This window comes from Carassius carassius, chromosome 6 (genome assembly GCF_963082965.1).
Source record: "Carassius carassius chromosome 6, fCarCar2.1, whole genome shotgun sequence".
In the NCBI taxonomy this organism is placed as follows: domain Eukaryota; kingdom Metazoa; phylum Chordata; class Actinopteri; order Cypriniformes; family Cyprinidae; genus Carassius; species Carassius carassius.
The window spans coordinates 33,443,114-33,465,178 of NC_081760.1; the positions used below are offsets into that span (position 1 = coordinate 33,443,114).

At 34.0% G+C, this 22,065-nt stretch overlaps 1 protein-coding gene across 3 annotated transcripts in view; it reads right to left on the bottom strand.

The window, feature by feature from the left end:
- Positions 1-406: 406 nt before the first annotated feature.
- The window catches only part of LOC132142692 (VPS10 domain-containing receptor SorCS1-like), a 167,412-nt gene continuing 145,753 nt past the window's right edge, over positions 407-22,065 (bottom strand). For 2 of the 3 annotated variants that reach the window (XM_059552753.1, XM_059552754.1), the window contains exons 13-27: positions 20,431-20,522; positions 20,071-20,178; positions 18,837-18,954; positions 17,571-17,704; positions 16,033-16,146; positions 15,573-15,744; positions 14,448-14,634; positions 12,126-12,259; positions 11,839-11,962; positions 10,589-10,701; positions 8,222-8,356; positions 6,155-6,254; positions 5,846-5,951; positions 3,447-3,613; positions 407-1,193 (exon numbers count right to left, since the gene is read on the bottom strand). In XM_059552753.1, coding sequence (XP_059408736.1) covers positions 1,129-1,193; positions 3,447-3,613; positions 5,846-5,951; positions 6,155-6,254; positions 8,222-8,356; positions 10,589-10,701; positions 11,839-11,962; positions 12,126-12,259; positions 14,448-14,634; positions 15,573-15,744; positions 16,033-16,146; positions 17,571-17,704; positions 18,837-18,954; positions 20,071-20,178; positions 20,431-20,522 — 1,869 coding nt within the window. In that variant the 3' untranslated portion in view covers positions 407-1,128. The remainder of the gene's footprint in view (positions 1,194-3,446; positions 3,614-5,845; positions 5,952-6,154; positions 6,255-8,221; positions 8,357-10,588; positions 10,702-11,838; positions 11,963-12,125; positions 12,260-14,447; positions 14,635-15,572; positions 15,745-16,032; positions 16,147-17,570; positions 17,705-18,836; positions 18,955-20,070; positions 20,179-20,430; positions 20,523-22,065) is intronic. The other variant, XR_009434101.1, reaches the window with a different exon arrangement.

Sequence of the window (22,065 nt, forward strand, 5' to 3'; positions counted from 1 at the left end):
TGCAAAAAAGGGTCCCTATTGTACTATTGTACTGTTATTGTACTAAAAATATAATGGTGTCCAATTAGTTGATTTTAAACCAGTTAGTTTATTTTAAACATGGCTTGTAAAAATGTGTTTTGTGCTGTAAATTGTAGCCAATTTTTGAGTGGCTGAAACCAATTGTATATATACAATTAGTTACTGAATAGTAGCTCTATTCTAGAGGATGAAAGTATGTATACTGCCTTCCATACGTGACACATGATTCGTTAGTACTCGTCAATTCATCAACTGATCACAGCTTCCCTGTGATTTTATACTGCTCGTACGTAAAGAGAGAAAAAAAAAAAGTCTTATATATTTAAATATGTACTTACACATTCATACATTCATATCCGTCAGCATGTACAGCATGTACAAAAAAAAAAAAATCTGAAACACTAGACACAGTACAGGATTATCATCTTATGCTTGGCCATAATGTCTCAGGTCAGTTTACGCAGCATATCTTGACACTATGTATCTGTAAACCAACAGTCAGTTATTTCTACATAGATACACAAAGATTTTATTTGACTAAGAAAAAATAATTTGCTATTGCAGAGAAGTAAAATAAGATAATCAAGCTTCAACATTAACCCTGTTTTATGAATAAAGGCATGAAACTCATAAAATTAGTGGTAAAATCTACATTTCTGTGTTAAATGTAAAGTACAGATGTGCTAGATATAGATAAACCCAAGAAATGTTTAATTTTACAATATTAATTAATTATTTTACATTTTATTATTAAAACACTTTAAAAATGTCACATATCCATGTTTTACGCTCATGAATACTGTACTGCCACTGTTTGCAAGAAAAATAAACAGACAGGTAACCAAGTATAATTGTCTTTTTTTCTACCCTTCATGCTGGATTTTCCCTCAGAGTTTGTACACACTGGCATCTTTATAAATGAACAGCATCAAAAATGTTTTTTTTTTTTTTTTTTGAATGCACGGATGTATAAAAAAGCTGTACAAAGTTGGTTCTAGTATTTACAGAGCACAGTAAAGTTAATGTCCAACATGCACGAGTACTGAATAAAGCTTGAAACCTTTGTGTCCGCATGACCAAAGTCCTTGACATGGCGGAGGCTAGAGTTCAAACGTCGATGTATGTAGGAAGATCTGATGAGAATTTGACACGTGGATGACGATTGATGCATTCTGGGAAATACAGAGGGACACAATTAAAATAAAAAAACTAAATCGATAAAATGTCTGACAACATACATGACAATAAAAAGTAAATTAATGTTGAAAATGAATTATTTTATTATTTTATAAGTATCATTATTATGGTTTTAATGATTTATATATGTTCATGTATGTATATAATAAATGCAAGTCTAATTTTGTTTAGAAATTTAGAATTTTAGAATTTTATTTACATACACACTATGTAATAAATATACAATATACACAATTCCAATATTTATATAATTATGTATTCTACATCTTGTACATTAATTTGTCTGTCTGTGTGTGTGTGTATGACATAATTAAATATTTTTTTTATATATTAATATTTTTTGTTATTTTATATAAAAAATATTTTTAACAATTTATATTTAGCATTTTACTAATCATATATTTTATAACAAATGGTAAGTTATATAATAAATTAAGTCTGATTCAAAGGGGTATCAGAAGGCTGAATCCTGACTGGACGAGAGGAGGAGCTGGGGATGGAGAAGGTTAATTAGCTATTGAGCCAACATGAAAGCTGCTGATAATACCAAAGGAACTTATATATGGAATGCTGTGATAAGTGTTGTATCTCTATAGGTAGACGTGGATCAGCTGAGAGTCGGCTTATGAAAACTTGACTGACGTGACCTGGCAGAACTAATGTCACGTTTGATTTCTATCAGGACCACTATTATCTAAGATGATTGAAAATTAGAATACAGTTTGGATTGGCGGTATAGTTCTGGAAATAACTTCCTGCGCATCCATACAGCCTAGCATGGATAAGAGCAGATAGAGCAGCAATAACCCAGAAACCATATGCTGATATCCCCAACAAAAACTGATACTGAAAATCTCAATGCCTCAAGCAACAAGCATGTTGCCCCTACCCAATTTACTCAAACGAGTATGTTGCCAAAACTTGCATAAGCCATAGTAACAAGCATGTTGCCCTTAACCAGATGACCTAATGCGTATGTTGCTGAAAAGCTTATGCAACAACATGTTCTTAATAACAACCAGATAGCCTTTAGACAAGCATGTTTCCAACAGAAAACAGATAGCCTTAAGAAAGCCATTTTCTCCCTGGAGCTGCACCACAACTGATTCTGATTCCGCCCGCACCATGATTGTTATTTCTTGTCTATCACCACAAAGTTGCCTGAATTTGTGCTGTTTACTGCTATATAAATAAAGTCGAAGTTAAAACACAGCATGTTTGTCAATGACAACAGATAATAACAAATATTGCCAATATGATCGCATAAGCCTATCCCAAGCATTTTAGTGAAAACGACTTAATAAGCCTTAGCAACAAGCATGTTGCCAGTAACCTGAAAGCATTAAAAAGGAACTTAGCTTAGCTTCGTGAAGACATTTAGAGATGAACGGAGAGTGAAACATAGCCAGCTGTGACGTGGATGCATGATCTCTTGATATCCTTCTTCATGCAGGGAGTGCAGATCCCATCTGAACTTGTTCTTGAGTCAGTCACATAGTGTTACTCATGGAGTCCATGTCAATAACACAGCGATGTGAGAAGCAATGCTAGCTCAGTTACTTCCAAATCAGGCAGCTTCAGATTAATGCGGCGAATTTGCGTGTTCAAGTTCACAAACTTGAATCAGAGGTGACGTCCATAAGGGGAACAAATTTATCTTGCTTAATCCCTAGTAAGATGGTGGGGTTTACCTGCTGAATTTGCCATTAGCTATTTAGCCAAATTGAAAGCTACTGAAGTACCTTATATATGGATGATCCATATCACTATAGGTTGACGTGGATCAGCTGAGAGTCAGATAATGTGTACTTGACTGACGTGACCTGACAGAACTAATGCTATGCTTGATATCTATATATCATGTAGGTATACTTTCTTACTGTTGTTTCTTCTTCCTTCTTTCCAAATGTCAAACAACCTCATATGAGAGTATAAGTGATTCACACAGCAGCCTAGAAAGCTGAAATACATCATGACATTTGCTGTTCTGCTGATTTATTATAGGAATCACCAGGGGACAATAAGTCGAGCAACCAGGGCTTTTCCATGCAATCAACAAGACTCTTTACACCAACAAAAACTGCTGAGGCCATTTATAGGAAGTTGGCTAACATGGCATGACTGAGCCGAGTAACAGTGAAAGTGTGTCTGCTGTTCCCAAGCAGTGTTCAATGGAGAAGTATAAGAAGTGGGTGCCGAGGGCCTGAATCAAACTGTGTGGTACTCACCGATGGTCTGGGTGTTGGGCTCTGTGTCCAGAGGTTCCAGTGATGTGAGCAGCTCTCTCTGAGAACTGAAGCTGGGTGTGCTGTCAGTGGGAGAAACTGGACTCTGGATCATTTCTTGCTCTTTTTCGTCCTGCATCGCTGCATAGATGTGGAGGCCTGGGATCTTCCTTGAGGAAAGATTTACAATGAGACATGGACAAACAAAGCTTGATGCTATAACATATGCTTGGGGGAATCGGCCAGAGGGAGGAAAAAAAATCTATATTATCAAGTGGTAAGCAAACATAACTTTATTGGACAAGTGTCCATCTTCAACTTTTAGAAAATAATTGTTATAAGTTAAGAATTTCAACTTAACTAATAATTTAAATATTTAAAATATCGTGCAAAAGTTCGGCGTTCAGTAGATTTTTTTTCTTTCTTTTTTTAATTCATCAAATTAAATTGCTAAAAAGCTTTACTGCCACAAAAATAACTTAATTAATAACAAAATAATTTTATAATACATTAAAATAGAAAAGTTGATATATATATTTTTGATCAAATAAATGCAGTCTTGGTGAAAACAAGAGATAAAAAAAAATAAAAAATAAAAAAAAAAAATATATATATATATATATATATATATATATATATATATATATATATATATATATATATATATATATATATACATTTATATTTATCTTACTAAGTCAAAGCTTTTGAACAGTAGTATATATATATATATAGTATAAAAAGTATAAATACAACATTTATAATAGCTACGTGCATAAAACGGCAACTTCTTTTTTCTTGACCTAGTTAAGACAAACAAACTGGTGTTAAGTGGTCACCAACTTATCTTTCAGCAAGGACTACTAGCCAAATGTTACCTAATTAATATTCATGAGCTGAGCAGATACGGTTCATAACGTGCGCTTCCACCCTTTTTGCGAACATTGATGGCTCTAACATTATCAGCTTTGCAGTTCACATCATTCTGGTCATTTATCACAGGAAGCGTGTGTTTATAGTTTGCGAGTGCGGTACTGTCCATTTATAAGCCGAGGTCTGGGATCTGCCTCAGGTAAAAGTTGTTAAAAAGACATGGGAATAAAAAAAAAAAAGACCTCTGTGTGAAAAGTCTCACTTAGGGGTTGTGAAATCAAGGCCTCCCTTTAGAGAGGTGATTTTATCCATCTTGGTCTACATCATTACTGAGGGAGAAAGTCACATAAGCAAAAACCAGAAGAGAGCTTTAACACAGCATTGCCTAAGAGGATTCAAAAGCAAATGTATTGTGCTAAATACAACTGGAGAGGGATTTAGCAAGAAGAAAATACAACACAAATGGACAGCTTATTAAGATGTGATCTAATACCCAGTTCACAAAAAGAAACAGATATTCTGTTACCATTTACTCACACTCATGTTGCTCTAAACCCATTTACTTCTATGTGTTTGGCAGAAGCTTTTCTTCAGAGCTTACTGCAACTGCAATTAGACCTCATGGAAGATGAGCTTCAAAAGCGATGCAAATGCATTATAAAAGTAGTCCATACCATGTTTACTCTATATTTAGGCCATATTTCACTTATATTCAGAGTTTACAACAGGATCAGTGTAATTCACGAACAAAAATTAGACTAGTTTTGTGAACTGATTCACCAAAAAGAGTTTTTCATCATTCATTTTGTGCAAACTTTTTAACAGGAAGTTCCTCATGTTTTTCAAAGAAGTGAAATGTTGCAGGCTATAGTGTCACCGAATGCCCCAGACTTATGTATTAAAGCATCAGAAAATTCTTGCCACTTCTATAGTCTCCCTCTCCTGTCTCCATCTTGTCTTGCTGACCTCTCGTGCCCTTTTCTCTCAGTCCAATGACAGAAACGGTGCAATCATTTAACATTTCATAAAGGTCCACTTGAAAAACTCAAAGGGCTAAATATTCATAATGTCTGTGCACTGACTGAAATTTCTCATTTGTTATGAGCGCTTAGACACAAAAGAAGGGGGTTCTGCAATAGCAAAAGGGTGAATCACCACTCGACATGTGAGCTAAACTGAGCCACGACACCTAAATTTAGAGATCTGATAGAATGAGAATTATTTAGCTTCATTTGAGTCTTTATACACATGCACACACACACACACACACACATATATATATATATATATATATATATATATATATATATATATATATATAAAGATAATCATCAGTCAATCCATTGTGGTTTTAGATAGTAACAATACAAAGTCTTGACTACTTTATAAATAACTTGTAATCTTCCAGGCTTCCCCAGACTCTTTTGCCACTAGACATTTAACCAATTTAGAAAGCAAACCATATTTTAACTGCTATGCAATATATGCATTATTATCCAGGTTGAAGTTTTAAAAATGGATAGCAATACCTTTTGAATTTATAGATGAGGAACACAGCTAAACCCACCACCACCACAGACAGGAGCATGAGCATAGCTGAGCCACTGTGATTCTCGCTTGTGTCCACTAGAGGCGCTAGACACAGAGGAAAATAAGAGACAACAGTTGTCAGTGCACAGTCTGGCATGTCTCCAACCCTTCTTTTGATAAACAGTCACATATCTCCTTAATAATGAGAATCCCTTTATAGTAAAGAGTTCATTATACAACCAATGGCATATAGGAATCTCTTCTCTCATTCATATCTAGAACAATAGTCTTTGATTCTAGTTCATTACCTGCTGATAAATGGGCAGCGTATACTGTGATCTGGACTCCTGGTCTGAGTGTGAACTGAACCAGATTCTGATTCAGAGCACTGAGAACCAGTTCTGAGAGCTGAAAGCAAAAAATCACATGATCATATTCATTGTATTCATACCACACTGGATAAGAAAACGATGCCTTGTAAATGATACATCCAAAATCTGTGATTAAGTTACACAGTCACATAGATACTGAGTCCCAGAGGTATTTGATTTCCCTGTTTCTGAGCCAGTTGATCCTGATGCATTGTACTGTTGGCTGAGGTGGGCTCGTGATGTTATTTGTCGTACATGAGCCTGAACCACACTGAGAAGACATTTCAGCATAAATCAACTCTATCACCATCACTCACAAATATAGATAGATGACATAGAAGGGATCTCATTAAGGCCTAGCATCTCACTCCTCTGCCTCAAACACACGCAGAGCCCTTGACTGTCAGGCTCTTTTATGTATGCATAAATCTTGAAAGCAGATAGTTATTTCCCTCCCACCATAACAAACTCTATTTGTTTGTGTTTGTGCTTGATTAGGACATTAGGTTTTTAAGGGTCAATCTGGAACAGGAGCTTAATTTGAAGATTTTTAAAGTAGGTTTATTATTATTATTATTATTAATCAACAATGTATTAATAAATGGCACTGCAAGAGCTCATGCTAAATCTATACAATTTAGTATGGGTTGGGGTAAAATTACGCCTTCAGAAAGCTGACACGGTTGACAGTCACAGAATTTACAGTTTTTGACATTACAATTTGACATTAATGCTAAAGTCATAAAACTACAATGTGCTTCTCAAAAAGAGAATTTAATGCCTACATTTTCTTTTCCATTATTAATTGTTTTTCATAGAACTGTCTTTAAAGATCATTGCCTGCTGACTAAGACAGGCAAAAATATTAATAATAACAATAATAATATCAATAATAGTTACTGTTTTGTATATATGGATTACTTTATTAATTTAAAATTAATTAATATTAATTTTGTTGTTGTAGTTGTTGTTTTTACATAAGCGTTTTTTTTTTTTTTATAAACATCTCTTAAGCTTAATCTTGGGCATCAGATCTGAGTTCAGTGATGATGGTGCTAAACCTCTCACAAAATTACAAGGAATCCTTTCTTTTGCTCTTTCTACCCAAGCTTCATTAAATCTGTCTCATATACTAAATGACTTCTGACTTATTTCTTCTGTGCTCCTTTATTTCTCCATCGCTCTCACCTTCTGTCTCTCTCTGTCCTTATTTCTCACCCTTTTAAAATTAGACCATACAGTGAATAATTACTTTCTTTATGAATTGTACCAGGGTCAGTCAGTCTATTATACTTTTTTAATAAGGCTATCTACACATTATTCTTTGAACATCCCACCGTTGAACAGAGATTTATAAGTATCTGCAGTGAAAGGTCCATTGCTTCAGCACCCATGCATGGACATCCACAAAGTGCAGATATCCCCCATCATCTGTGATATAATATCTAATAGCAAATGGAGAACTGAATGATCTAGTGGATGGATTACTAATGACCTGCTTTATAGTCTGTATGGTGAGAAATCACTCTGCATGGAGGATATGAGGTATCTTATCGATAATGGCTGTTCTCTGGAATGGCTAAATACACTGCAGTATGGCCAGAATTAGCCATGACCTAACAATTCACCCCACTACCTCACAAGTGAGTTATAAGAAATGTATCTCATTAAGCTTTGTGCTTGTCTTATGACCAAGTATTACATTTCAAGAGAAAATTAAAGATCTTCTAAACAGGAAAAATCTGTGTGGACTAGTAAAAACAGGTTTTTGTCAAGAGTTAAACAGGCCAACATTGACATCTGCTGGAGACCATAAGAAACTCTTGTCAAAACCCACCATCCTTTTGTATTTGAAAGGAATTTGAAAATGGCATTTGAATATCTGAGCCTTTTCTCCTTGAATAAGAGACAAAAGTAAAGGCAAACACCAATTATAGCTGAGCGTTTCACAAATGAGATTGAAATCCGACATGCATAATGAAAGATCAGGGTTATGTCCAGCACCTGGTCTAAATGGGTAGCTGTTTTGTCTGGTTTCCCTTCTGTTAGCTGTTTGTCTGGTAACAAAAAGAACTCGGCCGCTGTTGGCAGTCCAGGCAACACAGTGACCAACAGCTGGTCTGAATTCACTCCCGTCGCCTGAAGAACAGGAAACAGAGCATTAGTGATACTAACAACCAATAAACAGGATTAGAGGAATACAAGGATAAAGGGAGACAAATCTAATGCTCTTGAGATTTACTGATTTTTTTCTCTCAGTCATGTTATGTTTTTTTTTTTATTTTTTTTATGTAATTATTATAATTATTAAGATGTTAATACTGTTATTCAGCTAGGATGAATTAAGTTGATAAGTGATAGTAAATAAATATAATGTTACAAAAGATCTCAAATAAATTCAGTTCTTTTGAGCCTTTTATTCATCAAAGAACCTGAAAAAATAAAAAGAAATAATATCAGATTTGACAAACTTTTAATCGGAGAACAATTTAACATTACATCAAATGAGAAATGTTTCAAATCAGCATATAAGAATGCTTTCTGAAAGATCGTGTGACACTATTAAAAATGATTTGTATCACAGGAATAAATGTGCATTCTATTAAAATATAAAACAGTTATTTTAAATTGTTATATTTCATAATTTTGTAATGCATTTTCTAATAAATGCAGAAAAAGAGGCTTCTTTACTTTGTTTTTGAGCCATTCAAATGTACAGTATGTAAAAAATTTAAGAAAAATTTAAATAATACAATAAAATAATATATATTGTTTACTGTTTCGTCAATACTCATGATTAAACAGTCCATTGTAGCTGTGATTCATTTAAGTTTAAAAATGAACATGTCGGCATCATTTACTCCCTCATGTCTTCTCGACAGGTTGAACCAGATTTGACATCATGGCACACATCATTGGTTCTCACTCTTGCAACAAATCGTTTTTTTCTGTATTTTCCCTTTTGTGTTCCACAGTTCCAACATGGTTTGTAATGAAATGAGGGTGAGTAAATAAAGACATCATTTTTATGTTTGGGTGAACTATGCCTTTCAGACTGAATTTGAATATATACAATTCTCGATGGTTCGTGTTACAAGGTCACAACGTCCACCTCGTTCCTGTCCATATGCCCAGTGCAGAACTCATTACACACATTACCACTAACCAACTAGAGCAGAACATGCATATGGCTCACATGAGAACCGTTATTCTCAAGTGTCATCTACCATAAACATCTATAAAGAAAGTCCGCATGTTCAGTTATAACGGCCTCTTGAAAATGCCACGGGTGAAGTGCGGAAGAACATTGATGATTATTTCAGTCTGTCGTGCCATATGTTTGAATATTCGTGAAGCTTTTCCTGTCACAATGGTGTTTTCCTTCCATCAGTGATCGTGAATCTGGAAGCCAATTTCACAAGTGTGTCAGCTTGAGTTCTTCAAGCAAAGTGGTGTGTAAAAATCCAACAAAACTCCTGACTACACATGTATTTGTAAACTTTTAATTGATGGAATGTGTGTGTGTGTATATACTGTATATATATATATATGTGTGTGTGTGTGTGTGTGTGTGTGTATGTATGTAAATACATACATACATATATATATATATATATATATATATATAATTTTTTACGCTGAACATCTAAATTCCCTCTTGACAGGTTTACTTGAATTGGCTCAAGTAGATCTTTAAATGAAGATGCTCTGAAAGGTTTTTGTTTTAATGGCATTACTATTTCTATGATCATGAAACTGGATTCATAAAGATGTTATGCTGACATTAGTCAGATAATGTTCAAAACACATTCCATTACTGGTTTATTGTCATCCTGTGTTTAATCTCTATACAGGAAATTCCTAGAATACCTCGATCATTGTTTGATAAAATGATTTGAAATTTGTCTTTGTTCCTGATAGAAATGAGTCATCTTATTTTCTTTATCCTATGTCAGATCAGATCAGATGATGAGTATTCTTGCAAACACTCATTTAAACCTTGTGCAAAGAGCACTAACAGGCACTGGAGAAAGTTTAAGTGTAAAGAGAAATATCAGTGTATTTATTCTTGTGTACTTGACTATCATTATGAATAAACAGGCTGTAGTTACATCCTCCAAGGAAAAAACAACTTTAATATGTACAGTATATCTGCTTAAACCTTATGTTAGCACTAGACTACCATATAGATGACCTCAATGCAAACATACATGATTGGCTCTTCATGCTTAATTATATTGTATATGCACACTGAACTCTTTTATGACACTAAATAGAGCACCAGATTTTCAGCTGTGTGAAAAGTGAAGGGTTTTATTATTATTTTGTTTATTATAATTTTTTTGTAAAATGGTAAATGATTGAACTCACCTGCACCAGAGAGGTTTTAATGACTCGACTCACATCAAGCCTCCATTCTGCCACATCAGGGTTGTGATCATCCAGATTTGATGAAAAGGCAAGAAGTTGAGATCTGAAGTATTCTGTAAAAAAGAAAAAAAAAAAAGTTCTTGACAGCTGCACTGCAGTAGCCTACACCTTTGCTGCAGCATTTGTTTTCAATGTTTGTCTGTATGATATAGTATTTAAAATGCAATATGAATGCAGTTCCATTTTGACCTTTGACATTTCTGAAAATATCAAAAAAAAAAAAAAAAAAAAAAAAAATTCCAGAATCCAGTTTCATGATCATAGAAATAGTAATGCCATTAAAACAAAAACCTTTCAGAGCATCTTCATTTAAAGATCTACTTGATCCAATTCAAGTAAACCTGTCAAGAGGGAATTTAGATGTTCAGCGTAAAAAATTATATAATATATATATATATATATATATATATATATATATATATATATATATATAGTTATATATATATATATATATATATATATAGTTATATAATATATAATTTTATTTTCATTAATTGAAAAGCAATAGCAATTGCAAATGATGATTAGTTGTCTACACATAATTTACACAATGTCAAGTAAAAAAAAAAGTTGTTAATTTAGCCGTGTTAATATATACAATGCACACTACGAAAGTGTGGAGTCTTTTTTTTTTTCTTTTTTAAAAGAAATGTAAACTTTAAAAAAATGAAGCAGCACTACTGTTTTCAGCATTCATAATTATTAGAAATGTTTCTTGAACCGCAAATCCGCTGTTAGAATGATTTCTGAAGGACTATGTGACACTGAAGACTACAGTAATGATGCTATAAATGCTAATAAATGACATAAAAAAAAAATTAAAAAAAAACAATTATTTGAAACCGTAATACTGTTTTAAAATTTAGTTTTTATTGTATTTTTGGTGAGCATAATACTCAGCGTTGGTGAGCTTAACTGAGTTCATTCAAATTAATTAATTATTAATAATAATAATAATAATAAATTGAATAATAACATAACATTATTTTTGAAAACAATTGTATATATTTTTAAGCATTTTTACCATATCTTGTATTCTTAATTAAAATAGTTAAAGTGCTGATATTTTCACAAAGTATCACAAATATACAATGAGGAAAGAATAAAACATTTTGAGAAAGTTTATTGCTAATATATGAAGCTATATTCAGTAGCTAGCAGTCTGTTTACTTCTTGTATGCAAAACTCACCATGGACAGAGATGGTTTTCCTGTCTTGCAGGATGGTATTCCCAGTGGACACCTGCACAGTGACAACACTGATTCCCTCTCGAGAGAAGGTGAACGCCACACTCCCCTCCAGCGTGATCACGGGCTGTGAATACAGTGTAAGAGAGACTCTCTAGAGTATGCCCTGTCAGCGTAGTTGCAGTGAAGATGCCAACTTTATTTACATGGCACTCTGTGAGGCAGACACACACACACACACAGACTGAGTCATGCACAGGTGTCTAATGAGTCACACATGGAGGTTTTACCTCCGAATTGTTCCCAAACCACCAGATATAGGTGACGGTTCCCACTTGGCTTGGCGAGAGAACCACAGTCAGATTGACTTCTTTATTTTTCACAGCAACAAAAGGAGCGGAGAGATGAATAGACTCCAGTTGACCTGCTCTCGGAGAGAGAAAGAAAATAGAAAAGTTAGTTGGTCACATTTAAACCTGCCGTGTTAAAGACAACTGAGATAACCATATATATATTACGTTTTTAAGAATATGTTAATTTAAGTATAATTTGACTGCTAATATTGTTGTTAACATTAAATTGTTGACAAATCATTTTCTAAAAAAAAAAAAAAAAAAAAAAAAAAAACCTTTTCAAATGTTCCTTAAACTTTTGAAGAGCCAATATTTTTTTTTCATTTTCTCTTTTGATTTGTTTCTTTTTTTCTTTTCTTTTTTTATACATTTTTTTTTAGCAAAGGTATTAAATTGATATAAAAAATAAATTAAAATAGAAACAGTTATTTTTATTTGAAATAATATTTTACAATACTACTGTTTTTACTGTATTTTTATTCAAATACATGCAGCCTTGGCTTTCAAAAAAGTAAAATAAAAAATCTTCCAAACTCTTCTAAACCTATCCCAAAGCAAACTGAGGTGGAATGTGGTTATTTTTTACTATAAAAGAACACGCCTTAAAGTTACAGCCCAAACTAAACTTCCTCCTAATGATGCCACCATCTATTCACTCATTCACAAAAACTTCCCCTAGCAACACAGAGCCATCTGCGTGGGAATTTCAGCTCATGCTCCAGAGGCCCTATTTGCTTTGGTTGGCACGACAGGATTGACAGATTGGGAGCGTTCCGTCTCCCTGATCAATATGTCACTGCGGAGGCATCTGTCTGCCTGAATGTAGCAGGGGGTGGTAAGTTCACTGAGTAGGTGGACATGAGAAAAAGGGCGAACATTTGAATCAAAATGCTTAGTTAATCTCTGTTAGATGCTGATATTTGATGAGCTTCCTCTAGCATGAACACAGACTACAACCACTAACAAAAAGCTACAAAAACTCAAGACCATCTGCTTGTAGAATGTGTTAAAATAACATCTTCCAACATCTCTGCAACATAAGTGGATTGAGTTGTCTGCTCAAAAGTCTGTAAATTATTGGCATTAAGTCTAATTCATATTTTGGCCAAGAACCACCAACGCAGACAGGAATAGGCCTTTTGACCAACATGTGAAATGACCAACAACACAATGTTTTTTTTTTGTTTTTTTAAAGCATCAATGGGCAAATGCATCTGAAATCAATGCTTTTTCATGACTTCTCAGTCCGTAGAAGAAAAATAAATTCAATAACTGGCATCAACTACATATTAAACAACAATATTAAACAAGCAAAAAATGTGGTAACTTTTTATCTATGCTACGCATAATATATGCTGCACTTTATAATAAGAAGTCTCAGTAGTTCTAACTACAACTTAACAGTAAACATAACAGTTCTATGATGTTATTCACTTAAAATAATAGTTCATTAGAGTCATTTGTTTGGAAATCGGTTGGATTATACTGTTCACACTGTATGGTTCTAATTTACTTAAAAATAGTTTTGTCTCATTGTGCTGTATATTTATGATTCACTAAATAGAACCGACTCATACGATTCAATCATTAGGGAATCGGACTAATGTCGGCATGATGTGTGTTTTCTGCCATAAAGAATCAAAATAATTAGAATCAAATATTCCAAATAGTTGTGTAATAAGACTCCATAACTTCCTTGAATTACTATTTCAAAAAATATTTTATTTTTTTATAAACTACTACTCATAATGTGTGTTATTTATAGTCATATGAAGTCTCAGGAGTTTTATAAGCAACATAAGAGTAATATGTAAACCGTTTGTGTCCGATTCACCTAAAAGAACTGTCCGGAAATGTTTGGAAATTGATTGGACAACACTGTTTGTGCTGTATGGTTTTAATTGACTAAAAATAACTGATTCATAAATGTGAAAGTTACATAAAATAAAGTTTATCAGTCCTGGATGATATTTTGGCTCCTAAGGACCCTCATCAAAAGTTAGTGTCTGCAATAACTAAGAGGGATGATTTCAATCTCGTGGTCCAGTTAGAGGCTATAAGCTTGAAATCTAGATTGCTTAATGCGGAGGGCAATACGGCCAAGGCCAAATGAGATTTTTCTGGTCAATAAAGCTTAAATGAGTTCAGAGTGCTCAGACCCAGTGGGTCTTTAAAATACATTAAGGATATTAAATTAGAATATGATATGGCTGTCTGTATTGTGCATATTGTTACTCGCCCTCCCATATCTTGGCTTACATGTAATGTGTAGGAATAGAAGCACAGTTTCCGAGCCCAGACTGTTCTCCGCCGTGGCTGACACTCGGTAGATTCCCACGTTCTTGTAGATGTGTTTAATGCCGTCCTCGATAGAGCTCACGTTGGAGTAGGTGAAAGCGTTTCCATCGCCAAAATCCACCGTTATGCTGGTTTTCGATCCATCACCCTGTGAAAAAAAAGGATAACAACATCACTGCGTCTAGCTAAAAAAGACATTCAGGCTGCTGAACAAATGTTCTTTAGTCAGAGAACGTTCTGTAATATTTGAGAATTTTGCCTTTTTTAGGCAGAAAGCAAAACTGTTCTTGACTACGATACTGGCAAAGCTCTGTGTACGATTCATTCAGCTGTCAGTTCAGCTGCTTTGGAGGACATCTTGTCTCTCCCAGAGCACTTGATCTACCATGGGAAAACATTGCTTTTGTGCAGGCAAGATAATCTGTCATGATTTCTCAAAATCTCAAGCTTACAATACCCAGTTTGGATGTACCCAGGATGAGGGTTATCTCTGTTCTTTGGAGGTAAGCAGATGGTTACACTTTAGTTTAGGGACCAATTTTCACTATTAACTATGACTTTTCCCCTTAATAAACTAGTAATTTGCTGGTTATTAATAATTAATAATGTAGTTGTTAAGATTAGGTATTGGGTAGGCTTAAGAAAAAGGCATCAATATGTGCTTTGTAAGTATTAATAAACAGCCAATATGCTAGTAATATGCATGCTAATAAGCAACTAGTAGAACTAGTCCTTAAACTAAAGCGTTATCATAGTAATATACATATTACACATTTAAACACATTTAAATATATAATTGATTATGACTGTAATATTCAGTGAAGGAATTGTCAGAGGAATTAAAACCACTCATAAGTGTATGAGTCTTTCTGAACGATTCACCAACAGAACCAGTTCACAGGAATTCACACTTGTCAAAGTGACTAGTTTTCATTAGTACTCAGAAAGAAAACAAATCTTCCCCACTATTATTTTGCAGTTGGTTTATCTGCTCAGACTGCAAACTCAAATTCCCTAAAATACTGTGTATTTCATTGTATATTTGTCACTGAAAAGCAGTGCAGGAAACATTGAATCTTTCTATACCTCCTCCAGGAAGACGAGGAAGGTGACGTTGCTGGCCAGAGTCGCCGTTAGCCTCCCTTCGCTGGTCACTAAGTGGAGGCCGCGAGGGGCCTGGCTGGAGCATAGCTGCCTACGAGCCGTGTACTGCTCCATCACCCCACCGGTGCAGTTATTAGACACCACCTTTCTGTACCTGCGCACACACACAGACTCATGACATTCATTCAAATTACACACAATTATAAACCTATTCTGAACTTGCAATACAAAACGATCAGTTGGCAACAATGAAATCCATTAGTCTGCTTAGCTGTAACAGGGAAAACACACACAACATTGTAAATGAGTCATATATTAAAATCATTTGAGAATACATATGGTGAAAATCTCAGAAACAAACACATACATGTTCACTTAGCTTTCTAAATGAGAACATTGAATAATCACTTATTGATATTGCATGCGTCACGTGAGACCTCACCCAGTGCTGTTGAGGAACGTGTGTTCTGTAATACAGGTCCGAGACATGGAGGAGGGGAGAAACCAGAATGCCGGGGTACATTTCCCATCAGCCCTTCTCTCGAAGCCATAATCACTGTGAAAAAACATAAACACCCATGAGGTCTCTACTTCTTGATTTTTTGTTAAGTCGGTTTAACACAGTTGTCAACCCAGATCTCACAGCGCTAAGCCGGAATCCTATTGGTATGAAAATTGACTTTCTTTCATTATAACATTTGTCTTTAGTATCTCGGTCAACTCCCTGGTACAACATTAAATAATAATATTTATTTATTTAATCATGTCATTGTATTTATGGCAAAATGAACACTGATATTTGTCAACTGTCAAATATTTACATTGAGAAAGTCTTAAGAAATTATAATATGGTAATATATCTTCCCGCTGATAACATGAATAACCCTCACCTTTATATGGAAATAATTATATTAGTTGTCAGGAATAATATGTATTTAAAGCAAAAGTCTAAGTGTCACCCACATTAAACTTATTGAAATCGACTAAATCTTTTTTTTTTCTTACTGGCAAGTCAAGGAAAGTCTTTAAGACATTTTAACCACTGTAATAATGCCCATTACATGCTTTAAAGATTTAGTAATTCTTTGCAGTCATATGATTGTGTCATATGAGAGAGAGAGAGAGAGAGAGATTTGTATTCAATTGCATGAAAATCTTTGTCAGCATGAAAATACTTCCAAAGATAATTTTGACATCTACATTTTTGTTATTTATTCATTTATTTTTAGACCTAATCATTAGACAATACAAGCCAAAACTGTTTGTGCTAACAATGCAACTCAACACCCCAATCAAGAAAACAAATGACAGTAATTATCATGACAAGCTACACAGCTTGTGTTGGTAAACGCACAGCGATACACTGCCTGATTAACTACTTTCACACTTTGTTCCATACAGCCTACAAAGCATACAAAATAAGGAGAATGGCCATATTTACATGAGAAGAAAAGAGTGTTAGCAATAGAAATGCAGGGTTTAAGCTACAAAGCGTGGGGCGTGAAATACTTATTTTTTTTTTTTTTTTATTGTTTTTGAATGAAGTCTCTTTTGTTCATCAAGGCTGCATTTGTTTGATACAATAAATATTATTATATCATATTATATTGTATTACATTATATTTTGTTACGTTATGTTATGATATGTTATTTCACTAATTCTATTTTATACTAATTATAACTTATATTTTAGATTTGTATTGAAAAATATAATTTATTTCAGTCATTAATCCAGGCTTCAATATACATGATTTTTCAGAAATAATTCTAATTTGCTGTTCTGGTGCTTACAAAGCATTTCTTATTAAGGTTGAAACCGCTTATTTCTGGTAGGAGGTGTTATTTCCTGTATATATATATATATATATATATACACACACACACACACATACATACAGTATATCAGATAATTTAAAAATAACTGTCATCAAATTTTAGAATAGAGCTTGAATCTTAGAAGAGAAATGTTTATTTGCTTACCACTCAAAGTCCGACTCAGTGCAGTCACATGGCTCGGAAATCGTTGTGACTGAGTAGGTTTTACCCATAACACACCTTGCTATGGGCTTCAGCTTTCGGTAGACTCTTTTGACTCCCATGAGGCAGCGTTCACCCTATAAGGAGGATTTTAACATATACATACATGCATACACACACACACACACACACACACACACACATACACACATTTTCTACATAAAGTTGGCATATGGTGTTCTCATTCAGGTTTATTTCAGTTCTCACATGAATAATTCATAACTACAAAGCATGTGCCCATCACCCTGAATTTAGAAAAATAAGAGACTGGAAAGAAGATGAGAGAAAACAGGAAAGAGGGAGAGAGAGAGAAACATTTTTCTACTCATTGTACTTGGTTGTTCCATATTTCATATCTCACATCCGAATTCTGTGAGGTGCATTTTGTCAAAGCTTTCATGGTTCCACACATCTCACTCACATTTCATGTATCTTGCAATAACATTTTTTGTCTAGTTTTTTAGTTAACATGCTTCCTTCAAATAAGTGCTCCTATTTTATTTTGGATTTGTGCTATTATCCCTCTGTGAGAGGACACTTGACTTCTGGCATATATATTATTCAAATTGCCTGTTCAAATAGCTACAGCAGCGGACCCTGAAAAAGCATGTCAGTGCCAGTTAGAAAGGAATCTCATAAGTTTCAAACAACAGGAAGCAATGTGGCACACGCTTTAGTGCAATCAATCTAAAGTGTCAGGCCTCACTGGAGGGTTTATTATGCTGGAAAGACCAGACAAAGCAGAAAGGTATCTGATCAAGACTGAGCTCTCTTCATTTTAAGGCTTGAGATGCAGTATAGAAGTTGAGTTGAGGACATTAATGACATTAAGATGGGGAGATTCGTTTACAGAGGCTGCATGAGTGGCACAATGGAAAAATTACAAAAACACACAACAAAGTTACTAAAACTTTATTTAAATGTAAACTGCAAACAGAAATTATAAAAGCAAAACTAATAAATAAAAAAAAATATATATATATATAACAGGATGTCAGTGATGCTAAAATAACACAGATTTCATGAAAACGAGTCAAATTTAATAGAAAATAATATTCTAAAAATTAATACTAATAATAATAATAATGAAATAAATATATAGAATCTTTCCTCTTTAAAGAGACCAACATACAACAATTTGTAACAAGAATATCCGGCAAATATTCAGATTGGGGATCCAAATGTTAAAATAATAAAATTATTTCTCACCTGGTCATGTAAATCCCACGGCACATAGTCAGACTCGATGCATCTTCTGTTAAAGATAGACCTGAAGTCTATCTTTACCAGCTGCCATTCTGAGCGATGACTGACATGACCGAAGATCCTGCAAACAGAGGCACAACATCAGCCACTGTATGTCTGGTGAGCAGTGGCATATCCAGAGCGCGGTGACTCTGATGATTAGAAAGATGTAGAGTGGACAGGGAAAGGAAATGCTTAGCAATGTTATCCAAGTCAAACCCCATCAGTGGAAACCTGCGTCAAACTGTCACCAAAAAGTCTGAAACTCACATTGAGAGAGTCTGACACTTAAGAACATTGTGACGCTTTTAGGGCCTGTCAGAAAGATTGCAGAAAGCATCTAGGAATATCCTACAAAGGAAAACTTCATGAAATACTTCTCAAAATAATTTCAGGCTTTGCTGGATTCAGGATGATGTAAAATCAGAAGTGGCATGACGGTTTTATTGATTCCTTTTTTTAAATAGGTGATTTATTACTGGAAGATCTAAAAAATAAATCATTAATTGCTTTATTTTTATCACCAAGTATCATTAAGCAAAGCTCTGAGCATTTCATACTCACTTTTTTTTTTTTCACAATTACCATTTAATCTTATGAAAGTAAAACATGTAATTGTGACAGAGCTTAAAATAAGAAATAGACATACTGTGACAATAATGAAAAATAAGTATAAACTGTGAGATTTAAAATCATAAATTCAAGAGGCAATTACGAGATACAAACTCACAAATGTTAACAATACAGTTATTTTAGTTATATAATATAATTTATTAGAAAGTATAAATGAATATGCATACACTTAATTTGCTACTATATTTGGTTTCATAAAAGCAGGCATCCATCCATAATGCATTATTTCTCTATATCTTCTATCCATCTTAATATTCACTTGATTAGATAGACCTGTTTAGGCAAACAGGGCGAAAACCTGGTACTAGTAAGATGTACCCAATGAAGTCGTCAGTGAGTGTATATATTCTCTTTCTATACATTATTTTACTCAAGCAAGATAAAATAGTACTAATATTTGTATGTTAGTATGTACAGTATGTCTAAGAAAGCTGTTTAGTCTTTTGAGGACGTTCAGTTTCTTAGGGTCTACAGTGTTCATAACGTATACTGTATTTTAGCAATCACCATTTTCCTATTCCAGAACAATCAAAATGTATTACTATTAAATATTCATCATACTTACGTCATTATAAGCGTTTCCTCGCCTGGTTCGCCCAAGACGCCGTCCACGAACAGAGGCGATGAAGTGAAACTGTATTTGTTCCATACCCTCCCCTCATCGAAGCTCAGCCTGCATAGAAACCAGCAGCACACACCTGATTGCATTTCCACACACAGCTGGCAAATAATTCAAACAGTACTTTACGGCACCTTTCCAACATTTAATCTAGATTACTAGACAAAAGTATTACACAGTCTACTGGGTTTAATGAGAATGTTCACACTCCCCGTGATTGTGTGAGCAGCTCGGTGCGATTGCATTGACTCATCTCTTTACGAACATACACTTGGATTATTAGTAATGATATTGGTGCAGGATTACCAGAGGTGCCTGATGGGAAGAGGGGTGTGTCTAATTGCCACCAAAGCTCCGCCTTGATCCAGATACAGCACACTGTACTCTTCATCAAATATCTGAAACAGACAGATATAGTTTAACGCTTAAACATTTGGAATATATGAGCATGTGTATTTATGTCCAATATGAATATTTATTTTTATAAAATTAATAAATGTATAAATGATGTGCTGTTAAAATTCCCATTATATAATAAAGAAATACATAAAATATAAAACTTTATATAATTTATATAACTTTATATAACTTTCTTTGGGCAGATGTTGCCATTTTTGTCATGACAGCAGCATGATAACATCTAGAATGAAAAACAAGGCAACTTATAAATTTTGAAATATTGTACAAATGTTCATGGTTTTCTTTTAACTCAAATATTTTTTAACAAACAAACAAACATGTTTTCTTTGGAATAGTCTTTTAATTGGTAATCAATTTATAGGTATTTCCTGTGACCTTGATGTCATTTTTAAAATAATTTTAGAGGGAAAACAACAGCAATGATATTAATGAAAATATAATAAAATGATATTTTATTATATTACTTGGTTTGTCTTATTTTTAAAGCATTCTGATGAAAAATGATAAAAACTGGTAATTGCTAATATAAAACTTAATAAAACTTAACTTAACTGACACGCACTTGTTCCCTGATGCAAAGGCTAAATTAAACTTTTTATTTCCAAACCATATGATTCCATCTTGTTAATCTTCTTGCTGTTGTGTAATCAATTTACCATTATTTATTAGAGTCTGTTGTGCTTATTATCAAAATACTTCCATAAATCAGACTACACTCTCAGAGAAAAATAAATAAATAAATAAAAAAGCTCTCACTGGGGCAGTAGCTTTTCAAAAGGGTACTAAATTGCACCATTTATGTACTACAATTTACAATGTAGGTACTAATATGTACCTTTAAGTTACTATTTTGCAGTCTTTAGGGATAAATATGGTGCAGAAGTCTACCTTTTAAAAAGGTTCTGACAGCTTGTGTAGCTTTTCTTCTGAGAGTACATGCAAGCATATAATAAGAAAAAAAATCGCCTACAAGAAATGACCCTTCCAGTCACCATTACAGAACTGCTAGTAGTTGTAAACATGTATGAAACAAGTAATTGCCTTAGAGGAAAATCCAGCCAGATACTAGGCTGACCTAATGGAAAGTTGAACTGAAAATTGAGGCCCTCATTAGCAGTTTCCATTTGTTTGCCCCAGAGCACTGATGGCTGCACTGCATGTGCTGTGAATTCTTGCTGATATAAATTCCTGTTGAGTTTAGGCCTTGGGGCTTCAAGCGTTTAACATATGCAAGTCTGTTAAAGTGGAGGAAAAACAACATCTGATTGGCTTAAGTACTTCATGGGCTAATGATTATGAGGCTAGTGTTTATGTTAGCGGGATACTGTGTGGGGTCTGTTTTGTTTTCCTTTGGCTGTGAACACACTGGAAACGTTGGAATCAACCAAAAGCCAAGAGTCATTATAGTTGAGAAATGTATCTGACCCTAGTTGCTCTGGTCAACATAAATCTATGATAAATAAGGTCTGCATAGTTCTGAAATGATTATTGTGGGTTTGTTGGTTTAATGCCAAAGTAAAA